The 22,161-nt window shown below is 52.1% G+C and overlaps 7 protein-coding genes across 7 annotated transcripts; 6 read left to right on the forward strand and 1 right to left on the reverse strand.

The window, feature by feature from the left end:
- Window positions 1-388: 388 nt before the first annotated feature.
- Window positions 389-3,270, forward strand: M436DRAFT_69967 (uncharacterized protein; the record flags this gene model as incomplete). Its single annotated transcript, XM_013575777.1, has 2 exons — window positions 389-946; window positions 1,000-3,270. The coding sequence occupies 2 exons, from the start codon at window positions 389-391 to the stop codon at window positions 3,268-3,270; spliced, it is 2,829 nt and encodes a 942-aa protein (XP_013431231.1).
- Window positions 3,271-5,490: 2,220 nt separating this feature from the next.
- M436DRAFT_60843 (uncharacterized protein) lies at window positions 5,491-6,702 on the forward strand (the record flags this gene model as incomplete). Its single annotated transcript, XM_013575632.1, has 6 exons — window positions 5,491-5,562; window positions 5,649-5,682; window positions 5,715-5,898; window positions 6,091-6,376; window positions 6,417-6,469; window positions 6,537-6,702. The coding sequence occupies 6 exons, from the start codon at window positions 5,491-5,493 to the stop codon at window positions 6,700-6,702; spliced, it is 795 nt and encodes a 264-aa protein (XP_013431086.1).
- Window positions 6,703-7,946: 1,244 nt separating this feature from the next.
- Window positions 7,947-9,733, forward strand: M436DRAFT_78788 (uncharacterized protein; the record flags this gene model as incomplete). Its single annotated transcript, XM_013575967.1, has 2 exons — window positions 7,947-8,088; window positions 8,139-9,733. The coding sequence occupies 2 exons, from the start codon at window positions 7,947-7,949 to the stop codon at window positions 9,731-9,733; spliced, it is 1,737 nt and encodes a 578-aa protein (XP_013431421.1).
- A 712-nt stretch (window positions 9,734-10,445) lies between these two features.
- On the forward strand, window positions 10,446-14,812 carry M436DRAFT_60845 (uncharacterized protein; the record flags this gene model as incomplete). The annotated part of the gene is made up of 5 exons (XM_013575633.1): window positions 10,446-12,972; window positions 13,316-13,531; window positions 13,776-14,481; window positions 14,553-14,685; window positions 14,726-14,812. 5 exons carry the CDS (start codon window positions 10,446-10,448, stop codon window positions 14,810-14,812), a joined length of 3,669 nt encoding a protein of 1,222 aa, XP_013431087.1.
- Window positions 14,813-16,011: 1,199 nt separating this feature from the next.
- Window positions 16,012-17,044, reverse strand: M436DRAFT_38109 (esterase D; the record flags this gene model as incomplete). Its single annotated transcript, XM_013575299.1, has 4 exons — window positions 16,012-16,200; window positions 16,257-16,448; window positions 16,503-16,723; window positions 16,780-17,044. The coding sequence occupies 4 exons, from the start codon at window positions 17,042-17,044 to the stop codon at window positions 16,012-16,014; spliced, it is 867 nt and encodes a 288-aa protein (XP_013430753.1).
- Window positions 17,045-17,357: 313 nt separating this feature from the next.
- On the forward strand, window positions 17,358-18,958 carry M436DRAFT_78792 (uncharacterized protein; the record flags this gene model as incomplete). The annotated part of the gene is made up of 2 exons (XM_013575968.1): window positions 17,358-17,457; window positions 17,517-18,958. 2 exons carry the CDS (start codon window positions 17,358-17,360, stop codon window positions 18,956-18,958), a joined length of 1,542 nt encoding a protein of 513 aa, XP_013431422.1.
- Window positions 18,959-20,883: 1,925 nt separating this feature from the next.
- On the forward strand, window positions 20,884-21,607 carry M436DRAFT_14156 (uncharacterized protein; the record flags this gene model as incomplete). The annotated part of the gene is made up of 3 exons (XM_013575106.1): window positions 20,884-21,009; window positions 21,074-21,329; window positions 21,384-21,607. Coding segments are annotated over 3 exons (606 nt in total), but the record flags the coding sequence as incomplete, so codon positions are not given.
- Window positions 21,608-22,161: the final 554 nt, after the last annotated feature.

Below are 22,161 nucleotides of genomic sequence, written 5' to 3' on the forward strand. Positions count from 1 at the left end.
CTGCCACTCGCTCTTGCTTGACACACGACCCGCATCCTCTAGCTCGCTCGACTTGCTGCTGGCACCGCGCTCCTGCAAGCTACTACTGACATTGACGGTCGCAACATTGCGACACACAGCCACTTGGTGCACGCCCGCTGTCCGCTACCCGCTCTCGCTGACGCCGCGTCGCCCGCACAGTACACGACCATCCAGAACCACAATGCCCTGCGCAAGCCGGACTGGCCTCTGTTACCTCTAAGCGACCGACTCCGGATCCCGCGCAGCTATCTCGCTGAGACTACACCCACCGCCAACTTGGCCACAATCGTTTCGTCGCCCTCTACGCCCCTCCCCCACCCTCGTCCCCGCGAAGCCGCTTCGCACCACTGACCACGACCGACAAGTCATGGATCAGGATCCAAACCCGCACGTCGTCCAGGACACGGATATGTCCATGTGGGACGACCCCTCCTTCTCCAACCTCTACGACAACCTGGGCGCCGCCGCCGAGTCGCCCTTCGATGGCGCTCGCCTGTTCGACATGTCGGCCGCGACCGTGCAAGCCGACAGCCCCAGCTACCACATCAAGACCGACGACGCTCAACACGCGCATTCTCACCAACAATACAACTCGCGATCGCTCGTCTCGTCGCGCTCCGCCGAGAGCTCGTCGCAAGACTCGTCGTCCGAGACCAGTGGCAGAAAGCGCAAGAACACTTCGGCCACTTCCGAGTCACCGCCAGGAAACTTTGAAGCCATCAAGCTCGAGCAACGCCCACACATGATGCACTCGCACCCCGCCAGCACCACCAACATGGCCCCGCTACACTCTCTACACAACCTCTCTTTGGAGCAGGACTTTGCCAACCATTTTGGCAGTGCTGCAAGTAGTCCTGGTGGCCAGCCCATGGATATGGTCGACCGCACTTACTCACATCGCATGCACATCAAGCCCGAACCGCCGGTATGTTGCCCTCCAGCAGCCATCTGATGCGACTAGTACTGACCCACAAGCAGGCTGGAACCGTCGAACCGTCCAACTTCTTCTTTGGCTCGAGTACCGCATCGCCCGTCTCAGTCAAGGCTTCACAAAACCAAGACGCCTCGCCCAGCGCCATGTTCAACAACCCAACACCATCTTCGGACGGAAACGACATATTCAACGCCAATCAGATGTGGAACAACTCGGCACAAAATCCTGCGTGGAACAACGATTATGCTCATGCCTTCGCATCACCAGGCGCGCTAGCCATGACACCTTCACCTGTCTTGAATGCCCCCAAGCCGGCACTGCCTAAGAAGCCCACAGCGCAAGGCGATCGAATTCCTCTGCACGTCGCCCCCATCCCAGCAAAGTCTCGAGTCGAAACACAAATCAACATTCGCTTGACCATGGATTATCTGCCGCCACGCGTCAAGATGCTACATCTGCCGACCCATACCATTGCAAAGGCCAAACTTCTAGCCAAGGAGGTCCATTTGGCCGAAGACACCCTCGAGCTACACACCATGCTCGTGTGCACCAGTGCCATGAACCAACCTCATCTGCGTGAGAAGGCCATGAATCAAGCAGCTCAGCAGGACAATGCCCAGATTCAAGTGAGAGGTCAAAACGCGGGCAAGAAGGCAGGTGAAGAGGAAGTGGACGAGAACGACAAGCCGGCCAATGGCGGAGAAGTGCGCATCTGCACCAACTGTATCAATCGTGAGCGCAAGAGAGCTGCACGTAAGAAGCTGAAGAAGGAGGAAGAGCAAGCACACTGGGAGAAATACGAGACGGAGCGCGTCATCGTATTCAACACTAACGAGTACAAGCCATGGCAAGACTGGCAACAATCGCCAGCGCCCAAAGACAACAGTGTCACAGCTTCTGATTATTTCCGCCCTCCGGAGACAGCAATGCAGGTTGTGGCTCCCATGCGCATTGCATGTTATTGTCGCCATCAGAATGAGAAGGATGGCTTCCAGGTCATCTTCACCATCAAGGACTACCAAGGCAATGTCGTGGCCCAAGACATTTCGGACTCGATTCTGATCACCGACGACCACAAGACACATCCAATGTCTAGTGTGCCCGGCCAGGTGTGGTATGACGGCCAGTTCCCAGCTCAAGCTCCTTTTACCTCACACTCGATGGTTGACCTGCATTCACACATGCCTGCAATGTCCGTCTCTAAATCGACTGGAAATTTGCAGAGTCTTGGTTACGGGAATCAGCAGTTCCACCAGCCCAACAATATGCACATGCAAAACTTCCCACCATCGCAAGCCACTACCCCAGGAACAATGACACCACGCAACTTATCGCGCCCTGGTTCCCCCAACAGTGCAGGTCAAGCAGGTCCCAGCAAAAAACGGAAATCGTCATCTGCTCATAGAAGGATTCCTAGCACGCTTACCATGACTAAGATGGAGGCCAATCAGCAGATAGCTCAACCCACTGCTCAGACGCCCTTTTCACCCACCAATGCTGGTTTTATCGGCAGCAACAACGACCCTTCCTACATCTCCATGCCACATTCGGCATCGCGTTCTCATTTCCACACTGGTCCATCAACTCCTATTGAAACCACCACATTTCCGTTTGCTGCTCTGAACCGAACGAACAGTATGGATGGCGCTGCATACCAAGCTTTCTACTCCGCTCCAAGCTCTGCTCACCAAAGTCGTGCACCCAGTCCTGTCTTGGTCGGACCAAACTTGGCTGCTTTCCAGAGACAACAAGCGCATGGTGGAGCTAACGCCATGTCAAATCGTCAAAACCCCTTTGCCATGTCGACCTCATCCATGCCTAGTGCTATGAGCGAGCCGGAACGGCCAGGTCCCATCATCAACAAGGTGACACCATCTGAAGGTCCGCCATCTGGCGGTATAGAGGTTTCAGTATATGGCAGTGGGTTTACTCCCGGCATGGAAGTCATGTTTGGTGATCAGGTTGCCACGGCCACCACATTCTGGGGTGAGAAGGCACTTTGTTGTGTCCTGCCTCCAGGCCAGAACGGAATTGTGCCGGTGGCAATTGCTCCCTCGCCTATGCGACAATACTCAGCGCCGCCACCAGGGCAAACACAGGTTTTCAACTATGTGGGAAAGACCTCAGAGATGCAAATGATGGAGATGGCTCTTCGTTTCTACAGTCAAAAAGAGACGGGTCGTGCTGACCAATGGCAAGCGTTGGCACAAGGTGCTGCGAGTGCCTGGATGTCGCAGGGCTCTGCTCCAACAGGTCTTCAAACAGCACAAGGAGCGCCTTTCGAGGGCTCCATAGCAGACATGCGGTATGCGTAAACGTCTTTTCACGAAGAGCATTCGTTGCGATCAGACCAAGATGGCCTGTCCTACAAGCCTCGGGTTGTGCGCTCGCGATCGTAACCCGCAACTGATAGTTTGGCATCTCTCGACCTTGCGACCGTCGAAGCGGCGATGTGGATATGTGCATATGACATTCGATCCTTCCACATCACTGCCGCAACGTCAACACTGCTTGAGCACGGCATCTCCAGGCTCGTTATCACTATTTTCGGCGGAGTTATGGTTTGAATTTGTCGGTGACGAACAAAACCCATCCATATCATGAATAAACTGGTACAAACGCGGGACATTGGAAGACGGAGTTTCTCCAATCTGGAAGGGTCTTCAAGGCGTTTTCTCTTTTACTCTTGTTTCACTGATGACGGGTAAAGCCAGCTACCCTTTCTCTACATATTTTCTGTTTCATGTGTTTTCTTTCATCATCATTCTCTTTATACATTCACTTTTCTTTTGTATACATTTACTTGGCTCATAACAGCTGAAAACTTCCTGTGTCTGCTTATCGTTGCGTTGTGCGTGTATATGGAAACAATCGTATCACTGGGACGAAGAATGAAACCAGGATACTTGTCCTCATAATGAATGAGGAATCCACCCCTCGCAGGTTGGAGTACCACCATCGCACCTTCCTTAACTACTTCTCATGTGTGGAGTGTATCCAATTGCAAATAGCGCCGCGGAAGATGTCCCATGAATCGTGACTTCCTTGACACAACAGATCATTGGTCTACGTCACTGCATATACCTCTGAGATATCATCACGCTGACTGTCGAAAATAATCAAAGTTCGACATATTGTCGAAACAGCGAGATAGACTGTGATCCACTCATTGTGCGGTTGACATGCATCAACAATCCCAAAAAGATGTGAACTATGCGGTGTTGAGTATGACCCTGTCTGGTCTTAGTTCGTTGTTCTAATTGCAAAATACTCGACGGTCCTTCACTACAAAAGATATCAACGGAGTGAGAGATACAAGAGAAGCATTTGCAAACTCTGGATCACAGAGCCGATTTGGCCGGTCGGATGCTCAGACGGCTTATCTTGGAATATAGAATGTTGTTTGATCTCGAGCGGTAAACAAACTGGACAAGATATACACGCACAAGATTTGTTTACCTACAAATTACCCAATCGTGTCGTGGGGGACTGATGTCATGTTGGATGTTCGTTGTAGAGGAGTGGATTGAGTACAGACTTTTTTTTCGAACGTAGTTTTGATGTGTTTCGTCTACAGACTGGAATTGCACCTGACGGTCAGCGTGGAAGTCTACTAACCATTGGATGTAATCTGAGAGTGCACTGTACAGAGTCAAGTGGTATTCGTGTACCATGAAGGAGCTCTTGAGAAGTGATTACCTCTAAGCCTGCCGATGACAGGAGAGGCTTCAAAGCATGTCCTTACAGTTGTTACGAGCGAGTGCAATGCTCCGCTTTCTAATATAGATTCGATTGCGGGATGGGAACAAGCGACCGCCTGCATCCAATATGTTTACTTGAATGAAAAACAAGACCTACGGTTCTGAGAGGGTGTGAAAAGGTGATTGGGATAAGCATTGCGATCACCGATGCAGAACTTTGCCGTCATGATACGCATGCCGACCCTTCTTGCCGAGGAGTCATGACCGGGTTGTTCAAGAAAGGGGCCATAGACCTGGATCATCGTTTGCGTGTCAGTCGAGGTATGAGCGTTCTTCCTGCCTTAGGAGATGTATGTAGTTGGCTGTATCGAGGATATTGAATGCTTGCATGTCAAACTATCAATCGGTTATATGAGGTGATGGTGTGGGCATTGATGTGGGTCTGTAGGCACACTCCAGGGGGGCAGCCGAGGAACATTATATCTCTAAGCGACGAGGATCCAGACGCCCATGTAATGTTGAATAGCAAAGATGCGCGGCTGCTTTAGCTTGGTGACCGGTCGTCAAATTTTTGGAGAATGAAGCCCTCTCGTTGGTTGAAGCTTGCTCACCTTTTTTAAGGTTGCAGGTGACAGTCTGCACTGACCGAAGACAAAGACCTGGTCGAGGGTCTTATTCTGATTGGCGACATAAAGACAGAAGAAGGTCAAGATCACCTATTTCCGTGCTATAGCTTTGACCCTCCGTTATTGCATTCAAGGCTTTGCTTGATGTGTACAAGAGCGTGTGAGCGAGTGTCAGAAGGTGAGAGTCAGCAGGATGTTTTTCGCTGCAATGTCGACTGCATTCGTTCTCTTGCAGCATGGTTATTTCGGGGTTTTTCGCTACTGTGCAAGTAGACAAACTGTGCGTGATCGCGCCCATCTTTGTTTTCGGCGACTATCACAATTGTCTCGCGACTTGCATGTGTAGCTTGAATACTCAAAAGTTAGCTTCTGTACTCCAACATCCAGAAGCGAGCCCTGGGTAAGTAGTGATGTGTAGAATTATTGAGACAGATCAACCAACTTCTCTGACATCCTCCGCTCTTTCGGGCGAGCCCGGACGTGGTACTAAACACCAGACGTCAAAGAGTGCAATGCCAATCCGTGAAAGTGTCGACAGCACTCTGCCTTGCCAGACAATGCAGAACTCCAATCTGTTGTGTCTGGCGCAGTGGGAGAAAAGTCCAGGCTATAACAGGTACGTACACCGGCTCCGCGCTATTACGATATGCATGAGGGCACCGCAGTTCGGATAACGAGTGTGCAATCTCGTTTCCTTCATATGCCTCACGTCTTTGCGTAGAAAAATGGCGCCCCTTGATTCGCTTGGAGCGTGAAGATCCAAATGCATTGGAATGACGACTTTCGCTTGGTGAGTGACCTGACCCAGCCACTCGTTTTTGGAGCGGCCTTTGTCGGGGTCTGCGTCGATTGGACTGATCGCGGTGCCGCTTGTGGATGTCGTGCGGGCCTGCATTGCGATCGCAAAGTACGACACCCTTACTCTCATCATCTTTGGTCAGCCTGCAAGACACTTTCTCGACATGCATTTCGCATACAACAGCAAGCCTCCGGGTCAGATCGAGATGGCGTGTTGTACTCCGTACACAGCAATTCCTCGAAAAGGCCACCAGGCGCTCTGTAGAAGCGTGGATAGTAGAGGTGGATACTCGTCCGTTAGTCTGATGTGTTGGCAGACCCTGCACCGCTATGCAGAGCAACTTTTACCATGGCGGCGGCTGGAACCGAGCTGCAGCTACGCTCAAAAGGTGAGTTAGTGCATTCTTTTCTTCCGCCTATTTCGAAACCTTGTAAGCGATACAACCAAACGACCAGTTCGCGTCCCTTTGGGCTTCCTGTCTCTGCTCGACACGCTCTTCGACTCAGTGACGCGTTTCCTCCCTGCATGCGCCTCGTCTGGGTCGTCAGAACGGTGAAGAATTCGAGAGGCTCGAGCAACACAGCTCCAGCCTGCCAGGAGGGTGTCGGAAGCGCTCACTAAGGACCCGACCGGGCAGTGTTACTGCTTCGGCTTATATTGCGTCGCTTGGCTGGGAGGAAGCCAGAATCCGCAGTCTGATGTTATATCGCACCGCGTATAACCCCAGGCTTATCTTGACAGAAAGTGATAATCTTAATAGGCGAGGGTACAGACAAACGGGCATGAACCTGAAACCACATTCCACTTGAGGAGAGCCTCAGCGGGAATACTGACACAACGCCGGTTACCGGATTCCTGCGTGGTGGTAGTGCAGACGCTGCTGCAGGATGAGGCGCCGGTCGATCAGAGGGTTGCGAACATGGCAAAGCAAACATTGGGAAGCCCCCAAAGGACCCACAAGCGGGACGGTGCGCAGTGTGGAGCAGACAACAGGCAATGAGGCGCGAGAACCGCCCGTTAGCTTACCACACAATCCCGAACATCCCGCCCGGGCAAAGATATGGAGGTGAGTTGCAACAGCAATTGCAATCACCAGAGTTTCCAGCAGCGAAACTTGCGCCGTGTCTACCAAAGGTTGATATCAGATGGCCATCGATGCCGGAGGAGATGCAGATCGCCGCAGCTGGGAATGGGCGCTGCCATGCCGAAGGTGAGAAAAAGGAAAGCCGAGCCAGACTCTCGTTAGAGTTCCCAAGTTTAGGGCACTTCGCTTGCGTGCGGCGTACGGCAACAACGCCCGGGCCTCCAAGTGTCGCCTTGTACCTGCCTTTTCCTCCGCGACTCCCACCTTCTTTTACTCTTCAGAACCGAATCCCTGGGTAGAAGTCCTTTTTTCTGTTGGAGGAGAGAACATCGTTCGTCGTTTCTGTGTCCACTGTTCTTTCATCTCGAGGGTGTTGTTCAAAGAAGTCCATAGGCTTCCACAGTCTCGACCAACGCGTTCGTTTACCTCGAGGGCTGTGTTTATTCCGAGCATCATTGATCGCGCCTGCACCACGCATCATATCCATCCCTTTCCGTATACAACCAGTAAGGGTGAGTTCATACAATATTCCATTCCTTGCATTTTTCTTTTCGTGGGAGTATCATGGCCACGCCGACACGGTGGTAGCTCGTTACCAGCCAGACAAGTGCTGGCTCAGGCTCGCCCAAACCTTCTTTCCTTCCCCAAACCGCTGTCACGGACCCGGCACTCGATATTGATACATTGTCGCTGACTCTTCCAACCGTTAAACAGCACAGTCACTGCTATATTACTGTCGCGCATCAAATTCTGTCACATCTAAACTGTTATTACCGTCGTCATGGAACCCAGAGTCATTTCAGTCCCCAACGAGACTGTAGCCTCTTTCTCGCGTACCACGTGCGATGGAAGACATCTGCTCTACAAGCTCAAGGTTCTCCAACAGCCAGAGCGTGCTCGCGCTTGTGGTTCTGGCGCCAAGTGTGCGTGGCTCCCACATTCAACGCTGACCATCATACTGACGCGACATTAGCTTCTGCCGACCGTCGTCCTGTCGACCCTCCTCCAATCGTCGAGCTCCGTATCTTTGATGGCGAGGAGCACAAAGACAATGATATCACCTTCGCCATGAACGCAAACTACTTCTTGTTTGCGACTCTGGAACAGGCCCGTCCAATCGCCCAGGGCCGTGTCCCTAACGACCCTGCCCGCTTGACCGTCTTGACCGGCACTCCGGTCGCTGGCATGGTTTACCTGGATCGCCCTGATCAAGCTGGATACTTTATCTTCCCTGATCTTTCTGTCCGTCACGAGGGAAAGTACAGACTGGGCTTCAGCCTGTACGAGGAGTTGAAGGACCCCAAGGATGCAGACCAGCTGGACGAGGCAGCTGCAGCCGCCGCTGCTCAGGGAGAAGCACAGATCACCCATCGCCTGGAAGTCAAGTCGCAGCCTTTCACTGTCTACAGTGCCAAGAAATTTCCGGGACTTGCTTCCAGCACCCAGCTCAGCCGCACCGTGGCTGACCAAGGATGTCGTGTCCGCATTAGACGTGAAGTTCGCATGCGTAGACGTGAGAAGGGCAAGGACTTTGACGGCTACTCGGACCGTGGTAGACATTCGGCCACCCCTGACGTCTACCAATCTCATCTGGCTGGAGCCCACCCCGGCGCTGAAGCCGCAGACCGCGAAAGGTCGGCCAGTATTGCCAGCCACGCATCGCTTGCCGCTGCTCCCTCGTCTCGCCGTCCATCTGGACATGACATGTGCCAGGTATACCCTCAGCCTGCATACCCTCCTCAGGCCGTCGCTCAGCACCCTGGAGCTCAGCCGACCGCCCCTGCACAGCCTCAGTACTCGCAAACCCCTACTCATCAGTACGCTGCACCATACGCGCAGCAGCAGGCTCAAATGCAGCCCCCACCCATGCAGCCTCCTCAGCCCCAGATGCACTACGGACAATATCAGTATACCCAGGCTGCAGCACCTGCTCCTGCCCACCAGCACGCCGCCTACTACGCTTATGGACACCCAGCTCAACAGCATGCTCAGTACGAGGAACCAGCTGTTGCAAGAACCATGAGTGTTGACTACTCTCACGGAGCCCCTGCTCCTGTTCCTGCCGATGTTCGCCGTCACTCGATGATCCAGACACCTTCGTATCCTCACAGCAGCCAGCCTCAGGCATACTCATCCCAATACCACCAACCTGCTTACACACCCCAGCAGACGCCTAAGATGAGACAGATGAGCCAGGTTTCTGCAGCTGGTGCATCGGCAGTTGCACCCCATGTGCTGCCTCCAATCAACACATCGCTGGTTGCTCAAACCAAGCTCGAGATCTCACCACCATCCAGTGCAGTGTCGCAGAGCCACTACTATGACATGGCTAGAAGCTCAGAAAACGGACAGGTCAACGGCAAGCGCTCGTACGATCGTGTCTTTGACACACGTCACCTGAACGGACCATTGAGACAGGGCGCCAGACCATCAGTATCGGGCTACGGTCATATCGTGGCGGATGACGGAAACGACAGCGAAGTCGCAGAGTTGGAGAGCTTGAAGATGAGCTACAGACGCGCAGATGGACGCGAAATTGCTCGCCCTCTTCCCCCCAGCCATGACTAAAAGACTAGTAGCGGACAGATGTCGGCACGGGAAAGTGTCGATGGGCAAGTTTCATTTGTACAGGGGTGGAACAACGACTTTGATCTCCTTTGTGTGGGCAAGCGAAGATGTGGGACATGTAATCGAGGAGGGAATAGAAGTGTCGCAACCAATCAGAGATTATGAAGTTATTCAACGAGAGCAAGGATAGACACGAGACACAATGAAGACACGCACACGAATTACAGCTGAAGCAACGGCGGCCTATTTTTGAGTGAATTGTGAGGTACAATGTCGAGTGACAATGAATCATGTATTTAGACGAGGGCGGGCGCGGCTGAGTGGTTCCGTGGTGGTTCGGTCAGTGCGAGGATCCGCAGAAAAACGGCGGTTCTGTTGTGTTTGGTGGCAGTGTCGGGACAACCAGACGTCAATCCGCATTTCGCACAATACAAGCATCCCGGCCATAGTGGGCTCACGACTCTGCAAGACACGACTCGGATTGGTCAATCGGTAGCAAAGATCTCGAGTAGCTGGATGCAGGGTTGCAGCCAAATCTGACGGTAAGTAGAGAAGGAGCTCTCGGTACCAACAGGCGCCGAGTCCCAAGGGGTCCAAGGCGTAAACAAAGACAACGGTGTCTAGCATTGGTCTGATTGCAACGCCGATCTTGACACATTCAGCGCAAAAACCAAAAGCTGACGTGTTACATGGCAGAAAGGCAGCAAACAACATGTCAGACTCGGCAGGAATGTGCGGCGAGTTTGGGAGCAAGCGAAAGCGCACCATGGAATGGGCCATGAAGGTGCCTGAGGCAGATGTGCATCTGCTCGCCCATGCTTCTTCCAATCACGATCTCCGCCAGCACGACGAGAGCGACGACCATGGCAAGCACGACGGCCACACACCCAAACGCAGCCGCCCCTCGCCGTCGCCCAAGCAGCAACCTCGCAGCATTCGCCGCAAAGACGCTCGCTACGGCCTGGCCTCGCTCAGCAAGCGCCACGCAGAACCCGCCGACCTCGATGTCCCGGACAACACACGCCCCTCTCGCTTCCAAGAAGGCAGCATGTCGGACAAACCCAGTGCCCAACCACCGAGCGTCTTTACTCGCGGCCACTCGGACAATAGTGTGCCCACCCTGGCCAACGTCGACGACCTCATGACCCAGTACCATCAAGAGAACTCGACCCCCGCTGTATATCGCTCTGTCAAGACCGCCGTCAACCACCCCCTCAAACCTGTCGTCAACCATCCCCTCCAGGACGAGTCTGTCGAGCCTCGTCCACCTCCGCCATTCAGTGCTCCTACCTTCGACTCAATTGCTCCATCGACGACAGCATCTGTCAAGCCTGCGGGCGGCCTCTTCCGCTTCGGCAAGATGGTTGCAGCAACCTTCAATCCCACCAATGTGTGGGAATCCTTCTCACGCACCTGGAAAGAGTCCAAGGAAGATCTTACTGTTAGAAACATTGAAGAGAACCGCAAGCGCGCTCAGGACGACAAGGCCATGTATGAACAGGCATACCAGGAACTTAAGAAGTCCGGCCAGTTCAACTTCACCGTCGTACCCAACAAGGCTTTAACATCGCCTCGCATTGGTGGAAACAGCCAATTCGGCTCGCCTGTACGCCAGCCTCTGACTTCGCCCCGTCGTGCTGCCGCCTATGCCCATCTACGCCCGGATGCCGATTTTCCACACTCGCGGGATACTTCGCTTGATTTGGCTGCCGATACCTCCGCGCCACCCCAGTTGGCTGCTCTGTTCAAACGAGATGATGATCCGATCACAGAGCCAAAGTCACCCCAGCACTTGTCACCCGAGAAGCCTCTGAGTAAACGCAAGTCCTTCTTCGCCCTACGTGGTGCTTCTCTGCGCGCTCCTTCCTTGAGCTCTCTGAAGCGTGGTCGCTCTCATGCCAATATAAGTGAAACCTTCGTACGCACGTCAGAGGACAAGCCTAAGAGGACTCCTTCCACATCGCCAGAGAAGCCTGCCATTCACAGTCATCTCACTTTACAATCTCTTCCCAGGTCTCAGTCCAAGAAGGAGCTCAACAAAGCAGTGAAGCTGAACAAACGTGTCAGTGATCTCGAGTCCAAACTTGCCGACGCTCGTCGTGAGCTGAACAACGCTATCACGAACGCCTCTCCACTACCACCCCTTCCTTCTCGCTTCGAGAGGTTCACTCCCACTTCCAAATCAAAGTCAACCAGGGCTAGGTTTGGATTGAGTGGTAGCAAGCTACCTTCTCTTCCTTCAGAGAGTCTCATACAAGCAGAGTCGTTGGCTCAGGCTCAAAATACTCCTTCGCTCGTCAGACCAAAGCCCACTCACTCTCAGTCTTTTGACTTGACACACCTAAGAAGCCCTGGTTATCAAAGAGACTCGGTCATCATCCTTGACACCCCTCATTCAGCGACCCAGACCTTTCTACCAGCTGACTACTACAATCAAGCTCCCATGGATCCAGCCGCTCTTGCTTCTTCTGAGGCTGCTGATCAAAGTGAAGTCGACAACCGTCCCAGTCTGGATGCCAAACTCAAGGCACTCGATGCTAGCATCAAATCGAAAGCCAAGAAGACGCCCACCAAGAAGCGCAAAAGTGCTTCCAAGGAAGACGGCATTTACAAGCCTCCAGCAGACGAGGAAGAAGACGAATTAGAGTTCATCAAAGAGAAACCAAAGAAGAAGCGTAAGTCCACCGGCAAGAAGGCAGCCAATGTTGAGTCCGCGAACGATCAACCTGGACCTGAAATCGGCCATGGCAAGATGAACAAAACCAACACCAAGAAGCAGGACAGCAGTGAGCAGCACATTCTCGACCAGGCCATCGATCTTCCTCCCAGCCGCCCAAGCATGGACACCCTCGATCCCATCAACGAAGAAGACAGCTTTGTAGTCGCCCCCCGTGTTGACTCGACCAACTCCCTCGTCCCCTCGCAGCACGACTCTGCCATTGGCGCCGCCGATGCCGAATCCACTCATGTACGCACCGACCCTCTCAAATCAATCCTCATCAACAGGTACGAGACTGCTCGTCCTACATCCAGAGGCTCTTCCAGAGGCTCGAACAAGCGTCCCTCTTCCTCGCAACGCCGCTCTTCGCCTCCACCCGACACTGTATATACGAAGCCTACGCTCGTCACCATCGAGAAGCACGAGAAGCACCACATTATCACTGCCACTCCTGGTGTTGGCTCCGTCCCCGTCTTGCCAACTGCGCTAGAGAAGGTTACGGGTGATCAAGCTGGCGCCGGTAACAAGCAATGGGACTGGCCTGATGATGTCTTCTGATTCCGTCATCGCATCGAGCATCTGATCCCAAGCATACACGAAGCCTCAACATTGCACATATGGGTTCAAACCGTACAGAATCTATCGACAGTACATACGGCATCGTCCTAGTTTCTGAAGGTCCGATCTGGGAGGACCCCGTGCTTCTCAGAGATACGCCCTCGAGTTTGTTCCTGCTTTTTCTGATTTTCTTGCATGCACCCTGACGATTGTTTTTCTCCTTCTGCTTTCCACTTCTTGTACCTTTTGCAATCCTTGCCTCTTGTTTTTCTTCTGCTTTTTTGACGGCCTTTACGCAACGACAGTCACGATTGAATTTCCCAGTTTTGATGATCACAAGCACAAGCACAAGCATAATTACTCATCACTCGAACGAGGAAGCCACGATGGAGCGGAAAGTCGTGGCTTCATACTTTTCTTGCTCAATACTCTTTTCGAGGAAGGATCGTGGTACTCAAGCCCAGTTCCTTCCAACTTTATCATGATTTCCAAAAATGCAAAGTTTTGTTTCCTCCGATTCCGTGTGCACTCCTGGAGCCTTTCTATGGTCTTGTAGTGATATACAACATATATGTTGCCATGAAGAGAGCCATCTCTCCTATTGAATTCCGGTACTCTCTGCATGGAAACATCGCGGCGTGTCATGAACGTTGATCGAGAGAGCATGAATATGCAAGATTTTCCATTTCCAAAAAAAGCTAGCTATGCTATGACCACTACCATGATTCTTCCATGCCAACCGAATCGATCAAAGTTCCATTCTAGATGGTGGTGTCCATGCAGTCGTGACTGTGACTGTAGAGCCGCACGAAAACGGCACGGCTGCACTGCTGCTCGAACTCGACAGACTGGAACCACTCGAACTCGATAGACTAGAACTGCTGGAAGAGGACAGACTGCTCGAAACCGAGGAACTCGGACTCGACGATATCGACGAGGATGATGAGGATAATGAAGCGGTGGCCGCGCCAGCTGAACTGCTTAGTACCGAGGATGATGAAGAGGATAGGATGCTGCTGCTCGGAGAACTGAGGCTGCTCGAGACTGAGGAAGACGAGGAAGAAGAAAGTGAGCTTGACACGCTGCTGCTTGAAGAGGAAGAAATTGAGCTCGACGACGATACTGAGGCCGAAAAGGGGGCAACACTTATAGAGGACAGCGAACTGGATGAAATCGAAGAAGACGAGCTCGAAGAAACGGAGGACGACAGACTCGACGAAACTGAAGACGACGAGCTCGAAGAAATTGACGAGGAACTCGACGAGGATGAGCTTGAGCTACTGGAACTTGAAGAGCTGAAGGATGATGACGCTGCGCTCCCAAGACCCGGTGCTGGTGTTATGGTAGATGTGAAGACAGTCGAAGAGGTGCCCGCTGTGGTTGGTGCCGTAGTTGCTGCAGCGATCCTGATGGCACCAACAGAGTTCGAGCTGGAACCTGGGATAAAAGAAGCAGACGTCACATACTTGAGGTAGCAATTGCCACCTCCTACACCATTGGCTCCTCCAATATAGACCCATGCGTTGCAACTGGTGTAGACAGTCTCAGTCGAGGGAGGGGTATAGTTATCGCACAACCCGAAGCAATCCTCGAAATTGTTGGCCGCTTGGAATCCCATGAAGCCAGGAGAGACACCAGATGTGTTGTTTCCACACGAGACCTGGTATGCCTGGCCGTAAGTGTCGATCACTGTCTGTTGATCTACTGCCGGACAGGAGAAAGTCGGACTCGGCTCTGTTCGTTATCAGCTTGGAGATTATGGAAGTCTAGGTTCTGCGGAACTCACTGGCAATATATCGTGATCCAATACCTGCAATACGAGTGGATAAAAGCACTGTGGTGCTGGCGAATGATTGAGCGCCAGACTAGAGCAGGCATTGGCCTGCTCCGTTACCATAAGCAGCACCTTGGTTCTGTGGAGCAGTTGCTGGGCAGGTCGACCAGAACTCCATCTTTATAGGGAACAAGCATGGACAAGCTTTGCCGTACTCCGATATCTTCCTGTACAGGGTGACATCTCGGCCTTTGTTCGCATAGAACTGGTCTGTTCGATCGACAAGATGTCCCTTAGAGTTGCGTGACTCACATATGTAAAACCTGTGCAGTTACTGCCGCCATTGGCGTCAACTTAGGTGTCGCAGAAGTTGAAGCAGTCCGTCCAACTCCTTACGCCGCTAGCAGACGGGATAGAGCCATAACTACCGCCCCCGGACCCTCCTCCACACATGTACTCGTAGGCAACGTTTCCAGCATCGGTATAGGCATATATTTGTGTGCCAGTAGCTGTACAAGTGGCAGTAGCGACAGTAGTGATACCATCTGGCCCTACGTATGACGCGGTCTGCTGTCCTTCAACCAAGGCGACAAGGCCAAAGACCAGAAATACCGCTTCAAGCTGCATTGGCCGAGACGCAGTCGAGAGACTTGAGTGAATTATTGAATGCCAAGAGGAAGAATACTGTCGGTAGGGTGTAACGAACCTAAATTTGGGGTTGAGATTATCTGCCATGCGGAAACATGGCAACGTCTGGATGCTCAGGAAGCCTCAGGAGCCAGCAGCAATGACGTGATACCCTAAGTCAGGAGAATGATTGACATAACAGCGCTTTTATGATGCTTCCCTGGCTTGTTAGGAAGCTTGCCCAGGCAGGGGCCAGCAAGACATTACCAGCACGACTTGCAGCCGTCTCGTCGCTGACGCGTCGTCCTAGGAGGAGGGAGGCGCGATGGCGATGCCTTAAACTGCAATGTCTTTGCGCATCCACGTTCCAACAAATTTATCTGGAAGGAGAGATGATTGTAGTGAGAATGTTTCCTACAGTGTATTGTTGTTATTTACATTGAACTCGAGCAGTCCACAGGCCATAATATCGCTGTTCATAAATTGGGCGTATCGTCATGTGGAAAAAGTTGGAATAGTCTAGAGCTTTTGTTTGAGGGGACGCCGGCTTGGAGCATAATTAGTGTGCTCACTGCTCCTCAGATGATGCGTGAACACTCACTAGCCCAGGAGGTACTTTGCAGCATGATCAACGTGGTCATCGGCGAAGGTGGCCATGAAGTAGTAGCTGTGGTCGTAGTCGGGCTGCATTCTCAGGTTGACACCCTTGTCGTTGCCCGACTCTTCAGCGGCCTTGGTCAAGTTTTCGGGCAAGAGTTGGCCTTGCTTGTAGAAGTTGTCGCCAGTACCCTACAGAAATGTATCAGTATGTTGTTCCTCGTTTCAGTCATCAGATTGACACGTACAACATCGATGAGCATATCCAGGGGACCCTTCCACTTCTTGATGAGCTCGGTGGCATCGTGCTCTGCCCACTTCTCCTTCTTGTCTTCGCCGAAGTAACCGGAGAAGGCTTTCTTGCCCCAGTCACAGTTGCTGGGGTTGGCGATAGGTGCGAATGCGGAGACGGACTTGTACTTGCCGGGGTTCTTCAGGAACTGGTAATAGTCGCGTCAGCTTGTGTCAAGAGGAGGTGGAAAGAAAGGGCATACCAAGGTCAAGGCACCGTGACCACCCATGCTGTGACCAGTAATGCTGACTCTGTCCGAGTCCAACTGTTTGAAGGAAGCAAAGAGAGCTTTGGGAAGATCCTCGGTGATGTATGAGTACATGTTGTAGCCCTTGTTGTAAGGCTCCTTTGTGGCATTGAGGTAGAAGCCGGCACCTGAGCCAAAGTCGTACGAGTCATCCTCGCCAGCGATTCCCAAACCTCCTACATGGGGGGTCAGTCATGATGGTGGTGAGTGTACAGGGCGGGTAGAGACGTACTCGGGCTGGTGTCGGGGTAGACGACGGCAATGCCCTTCTGGCTGGCACGGTGCTGGAAGAAACCCTTCTCGGAGCAGTTGTCACCAGTGCAAGTCAGACCAGACAGATAGATGAGGACGGGAATCTTCTCAGCCGAGCTTTTGAGGGCTTGAGGGGGAAGGAACAAGTTGAACTTCATTTCGCAGTTGGTTGAAGCAGCCTTGTGGGCAAGCTTCAAGAGCTTGCCGCCGAATGAGGCGATGGTGGCAGTGGTTTCGACAGACATGTTTGTGTAGTAGTGACAAAGAATTGAGAGGGCAAGAGCAAGTGCAGAGACGGCATGGTCTGTATATATTATTAAGGTGGGCCGGATATGCTTGCCCACCTTGCCCCGCAGTAGCTAGGAAGTATGACGAGGCCGATAACACCACAAATCGGGAAGTCGAATCCGGGAACTGTGGCGCGGGCGGTGAGCGGCGTTGGCAGAATACCCCAGATTCCGAGACAAGTTTTCGCAGAGCGTGATCAAGGTGGTGATGAGATAAACAAGCCTCTCAACTCTCGACTTGCATGACTGCTTCCTGACCAAGACTGGCGTCATGTGTGCTGTAGCCGGTGTCAAGCGCAAGGCGGCGCCAGAAGACACGGCAGATGCTGTCAAAAGAACAAAAATCGACGACATTCACGAAACTTTAGACGGTACTTAGCATCAATCCCGTCGTCTGTCAGCAATCCTGTTCTAACGCCTCGCCCTTCAGCAGCCAGTGACCAGGACGACAACGACCAAGATCAGAACGACACGTCCTCAATCGCATCGCCTGCCGCCACATCACGTACCTCGACCCAACCCTCAACGCCCAAGTCCATCAGAGCCCAACCCAGACCTCGCCAGAACAAGTACGCCTGCGATTTCGAAGGCTGCACCAAGTCCTACTCCCGTCCTGTCCGCCTCCAAGAACACAAACGCTCTCATACAAATGATCGACCCTTTGCTTGCCCTCAACAAGGCTGCGACAAGACCTTCCTTCGTGAGAGCCACCTGAAGCACCACATTAAAGCCAAACACGATGACGTCCGGGATTATGTCTGCGACTGGCCCGACTGCGACAAAGGTTTTCATACAGCTCAGCGCTTGAAACAGCACAAGAAGACTCACGAGAATACAAAGCCCGACTTTCTCTGCACCGGATTTCCTCCTTGTAACCAGAACTTCCGCAAACAGGAAACCCTTGACAGACACATCCAACTTGTCCATTTGCACGAGAAGCCTTTCGTCTGCGACCAAATCGATCGCTTCACCGGCCTAGCATGCGATGCCCGCTTCAAGACGTCAACCCACCTGATCGCTCACAAGGACCGTGAGCACAGCGGCAATCGCTTCTGGTGTAAAATCTGCTCGCCCGAAATGGCCGACATCGACCCAGGTCTGATCCAACACGCCCTTGTCAATGCTGTTGGTTTCCCTACATATATCGAGATGCAACAGCACATCAAGACCATCCATCCACCCACCTGCTTGCAGTGTGGTCATGTCTGCGTCTCAAACCGCGACCTCAAGGCACATCTGGAGATTCAGCATGGCGATATCGAAGATCGACGCAACTACGTCTGCGAGTATCCTGATTGCGGTCGTGGCTTCACCAAGAAGGGTAACCTCGTTGTTCATCAGAGAAGTGTTCATGCGAAGCAGAAGCAGTTCATCTGTGGGGAGACAGACATTACTGGTTCGAAGCGCGTTCCCGCCTGGGACGGTCGTGGTGCTTGCGGTCGTGCTTTTAGTGCAAAGGCGAACCTCGAAGAGCACGTCCGCACCCAACACCTGCATCTTCCAGGATACATCCGTCCAGGAAAGAAAGCCAAGCAAGAGGAGGACGAATCGTTCAACGGTTTCCCACCCGAAGAACACAACACAGTGCTGGCTAGACTCACCGGAATCGGCTACGAACATGGAAGAGACATTACCTGCATCGACGAGACGTGTCCGCACCGTTTCGTCAAACCATTCGATCTAGAGGTCCATCTTGAGATTGTTCACGGATACACCAAGACTGAAGCTATCGAGGCCACGGTCGAGCGCGAAGCTCTATCTGGTGGTCAGTTCTGGCTTGGTGGAGTTCAGCCTGATTTCGAAGAGCAGCGGCTGGCGCAGCAATTGGACCTAGCCCTACATCCACAGGGCGACCTAATGAACCAATTTTGAGCCGCTCGATAGAAGCATCGAATGTTCTACGAGTTTACTCCGGGACCGCCGCATTCAAGACTCAATCTCGAAGCAATGACGCGTGCACAAAGGTGCTATGCTTTTTTTAATTGTTGGTCATATTCGCAAGCGAGAAGCCTTCTGCTTTTAAGTACCTCGACACCCATAAATTAATTGAAAGTCTATATCATATACACCAAGCAACACACCTTGTGAGAGTGTACCCCAGTACTTCCCTTTAGCAACCGAATGCAAAGAACTTCTCAATCCTTCTCACCACTCGTGGTACAAATGTTGGGTGGCTTCCAAGATGTGGCTTTTATTGGATTCTCGAAAGGAAAAGTGATCAACAAGACTATAGGCATCCCGGATCGACCTGTCATGCGTGTGCCAACGATGCACCTGATATTATCGAATGCGAAAAAAGTATCCCTCGACTACATTCGACTCATGGTCGTGAATTCAATCAGCTTACAGCTGTAGAGCGTTGGGATATAGTGACAGGGGTTCACACCTAAGACATTTCGAGGATAACCCATTCATCACTCACGCCATTCCTCAAAGACTTCTCTTGTCTCTCTCTGCCGTGCGAAATTTTCTGTTTTGCCATGTCTTTTTCATCAGTAGGTTGTAGAAGTCGGAAGGTTTGATACTCATTTCGGCCGCTTCCGTGCAGGTAAGACAGGATCAATCATCCGTGCCAGCAGCAATGCGAAAATACGTGGCAATCAGGGTCTGGATGCGGTTCACAACCTTCGCGTCGATCTACTCCGTAGGGACGCACGAACGAGAACACTGCAGGTACGCGGTTGAAATGCCAATGTACAAGCAAACAAATCGCCTATAAAGACCTTCGGAAGGTTGTTGTTGAGTGACAGCGCCCTGGCGCCGTTGGTGGCACTCCTTTCCCCTCCCCCATGCAGCATACTCCAGTGGTTGAAGGCTGAACAAAACTCAGCTGCCGGCTTGATGGCCGACGAAGAGGGCTTCGCGGGCCTCACATGAAAATGTGCTCGAGAAGGAAGCCACGACCGCCATGGCCGTGGCGCTAGTGATGGCTATGCATCGAGGCTATTGGCATGGACCGTCTGTCAAGCTTTTAGATTGTTCATGACCCAAACTCATTGACAGCCTGTGGAGGGCGCCTGGCGCCATCATATACAACTCGACTGGCTCCTTTCGATTCATCACACATTCGCTTTTACACTGTACATACGATCACTCATCGCCACGTCTACAACCCACACTCGTTTCATCTTGGAAATACATCTAGCCCAGCCGTTTCGGACAGCACCCGCCAAACTTGCGACACCGATTGTTACAGAATTCGTCATATCTTGATCGAATCTATTTGTTTCTTTTTGAGGTTGCAAAGAGGAACCAAGCAAGCCTTAATTTCAGGGCTTCAAGTTGAACATGAGAGGACGTCGTTGAAAGGAAAGAAAGGAAGAACCATCGAACAACAGACTTTCACATCGCGTCGTTCAGATCAGCTTGCAGCTGCCGGGATGAACAGATGGGGTGCTTCACCCAAGTGCCGAAACGACTTAACGGTCGGGTTTGATTCTGACGCTGCTGCATCAACGTCCTCGAACGCCTTCTTCTTGGTCGATCAGACCTCGTACTCACCTTCGAGACGGACTGCGTGGTGGAACCGCGCGAAGAAGTCAGATGGCGTTTCGCGATTAGCATCCACACTCGTCTGTCTACTCATTCTTTTGGGGCTCTGCAGCCCATGTGTCGATGCCGCAGCCACGTTAGACTATGGTGATGAGCAAGCAACGCAAGCCCTAACAAACACCGAAAGTGTTCTTCTCTTCGACCCAAGCACTCCACCGGAGCCTTTCCTGCAGCACTTTCTCAAACGAGCAGCGGCACCGACGTCTTCTTCTGCTTCTCCCGTCTCTACCACCACCTCAAACGCGCTTCCCAGAGCCTTCGATGCCGGCTATGGGAACAACTTTACGACTTCTTCTTGTCCTGCTTTCTTCAAGGATTTCTTGTCAGATGATACTTTTAATGAATGTGTTCCGCTATCTCTTCTCTTACAGGTAAGTCTCGATCATTCTGAGTATCTGTATAAATTATGAAACTGATGTATGTTTGACCACACAGACATCTACTTCTTTCTTTACCGTTCAACGCTCGCCTGTCAAACTGGCGCAGACACTTGGTGCTTCATGCGGTGTCAATTTTGACACCTGTAGCACCCTAATGGCGTCGCTGGCTCGACAAATCCAATCCCCAAATAACTGTGCAGCCGATCTGCAAAACCAGAACCCTATGGTTGTGCAAGCCTATACTGGATTTGTAGCTTACCAATCACTCTATCACGCCGGATGTCTACTGAACGATGACACGGGCAGCTACTGTGAGTGTCCTACCTGCATTGCCATCATCAGCACATACTAATGGACCATCATAGGCTTCTCAGACGCAGTCACGAATGCAACTTCGCCCACCGACAGTTATGTCTACTATCTACCTCTAGGCGTCTCTTTGCCTGGAACCACCTCACCCAGTTGCTCGAGCTGCTTACAAAACACCATGTCTGTCTTTGCAAGCGCGGCTACAAATCGCTCGCAGCCAATCTCTAAGCTCTACACCACTGCAGCAGCCATGATCGACTTGACTTGTGGCGGACAGTTTGTCAATTCCAGTGGTCCCACTGTCCCCTCGACCGGTGCTGCTTCGCTGGTCAGCAAAGGGTTAGGAGGGCTGGGAAGCATTGCTCTGCTTCTGGCTCTTGTCACTGTGTTGATATAAACAACGCCGTTGATGCCCTTTCGATTCTTGTTTATACTATTTGATTGTCTTCTTTTTGGCCATGCTAGCGAAATCTTATTGGGAAGCGAATGGGGTTGAGAATGCTCGAATGATCATCTATTGTACATAGCCACTTCTCATATACAAGAGCGTGTCACGCAGACAGTTATAGAAATGCACAGTGCCTTCAGAAGATAGAAAGCATCCATCGAGAGTTACTGATCTTGTCTTCTCTTCTTGGCCTTTGCTACAATTCAGAGAGAACTGTGCATTTTGACGGCTTCAACTCCGCCTAGTCATTGACATGAGAACCGGTGGCAGTGGAACCTTCTCTAGTCCTCTCACTCTTCCTCATATGAATCAAAGCATCATACCTCACCACAATCACCTCAGCATCTCTGATCTTCCCATTCCAACAACCACCCATGATATCCCCA

The sequence above is a fragment of the Aureobasidium namibiae genome, assembly GCF_000721765.1.
Source record: "Aureobasidium namibiae CBS 147.97 unplaced genomic scaffold scaffold_2, whole genome shotgun sequence".
NCBI lineage: Eukaryota > Fungi > Ascomycota > Dothideomycetes > Dothideales > Saccotheciaceae > Aureobasidium > Aureobasidium namibiae.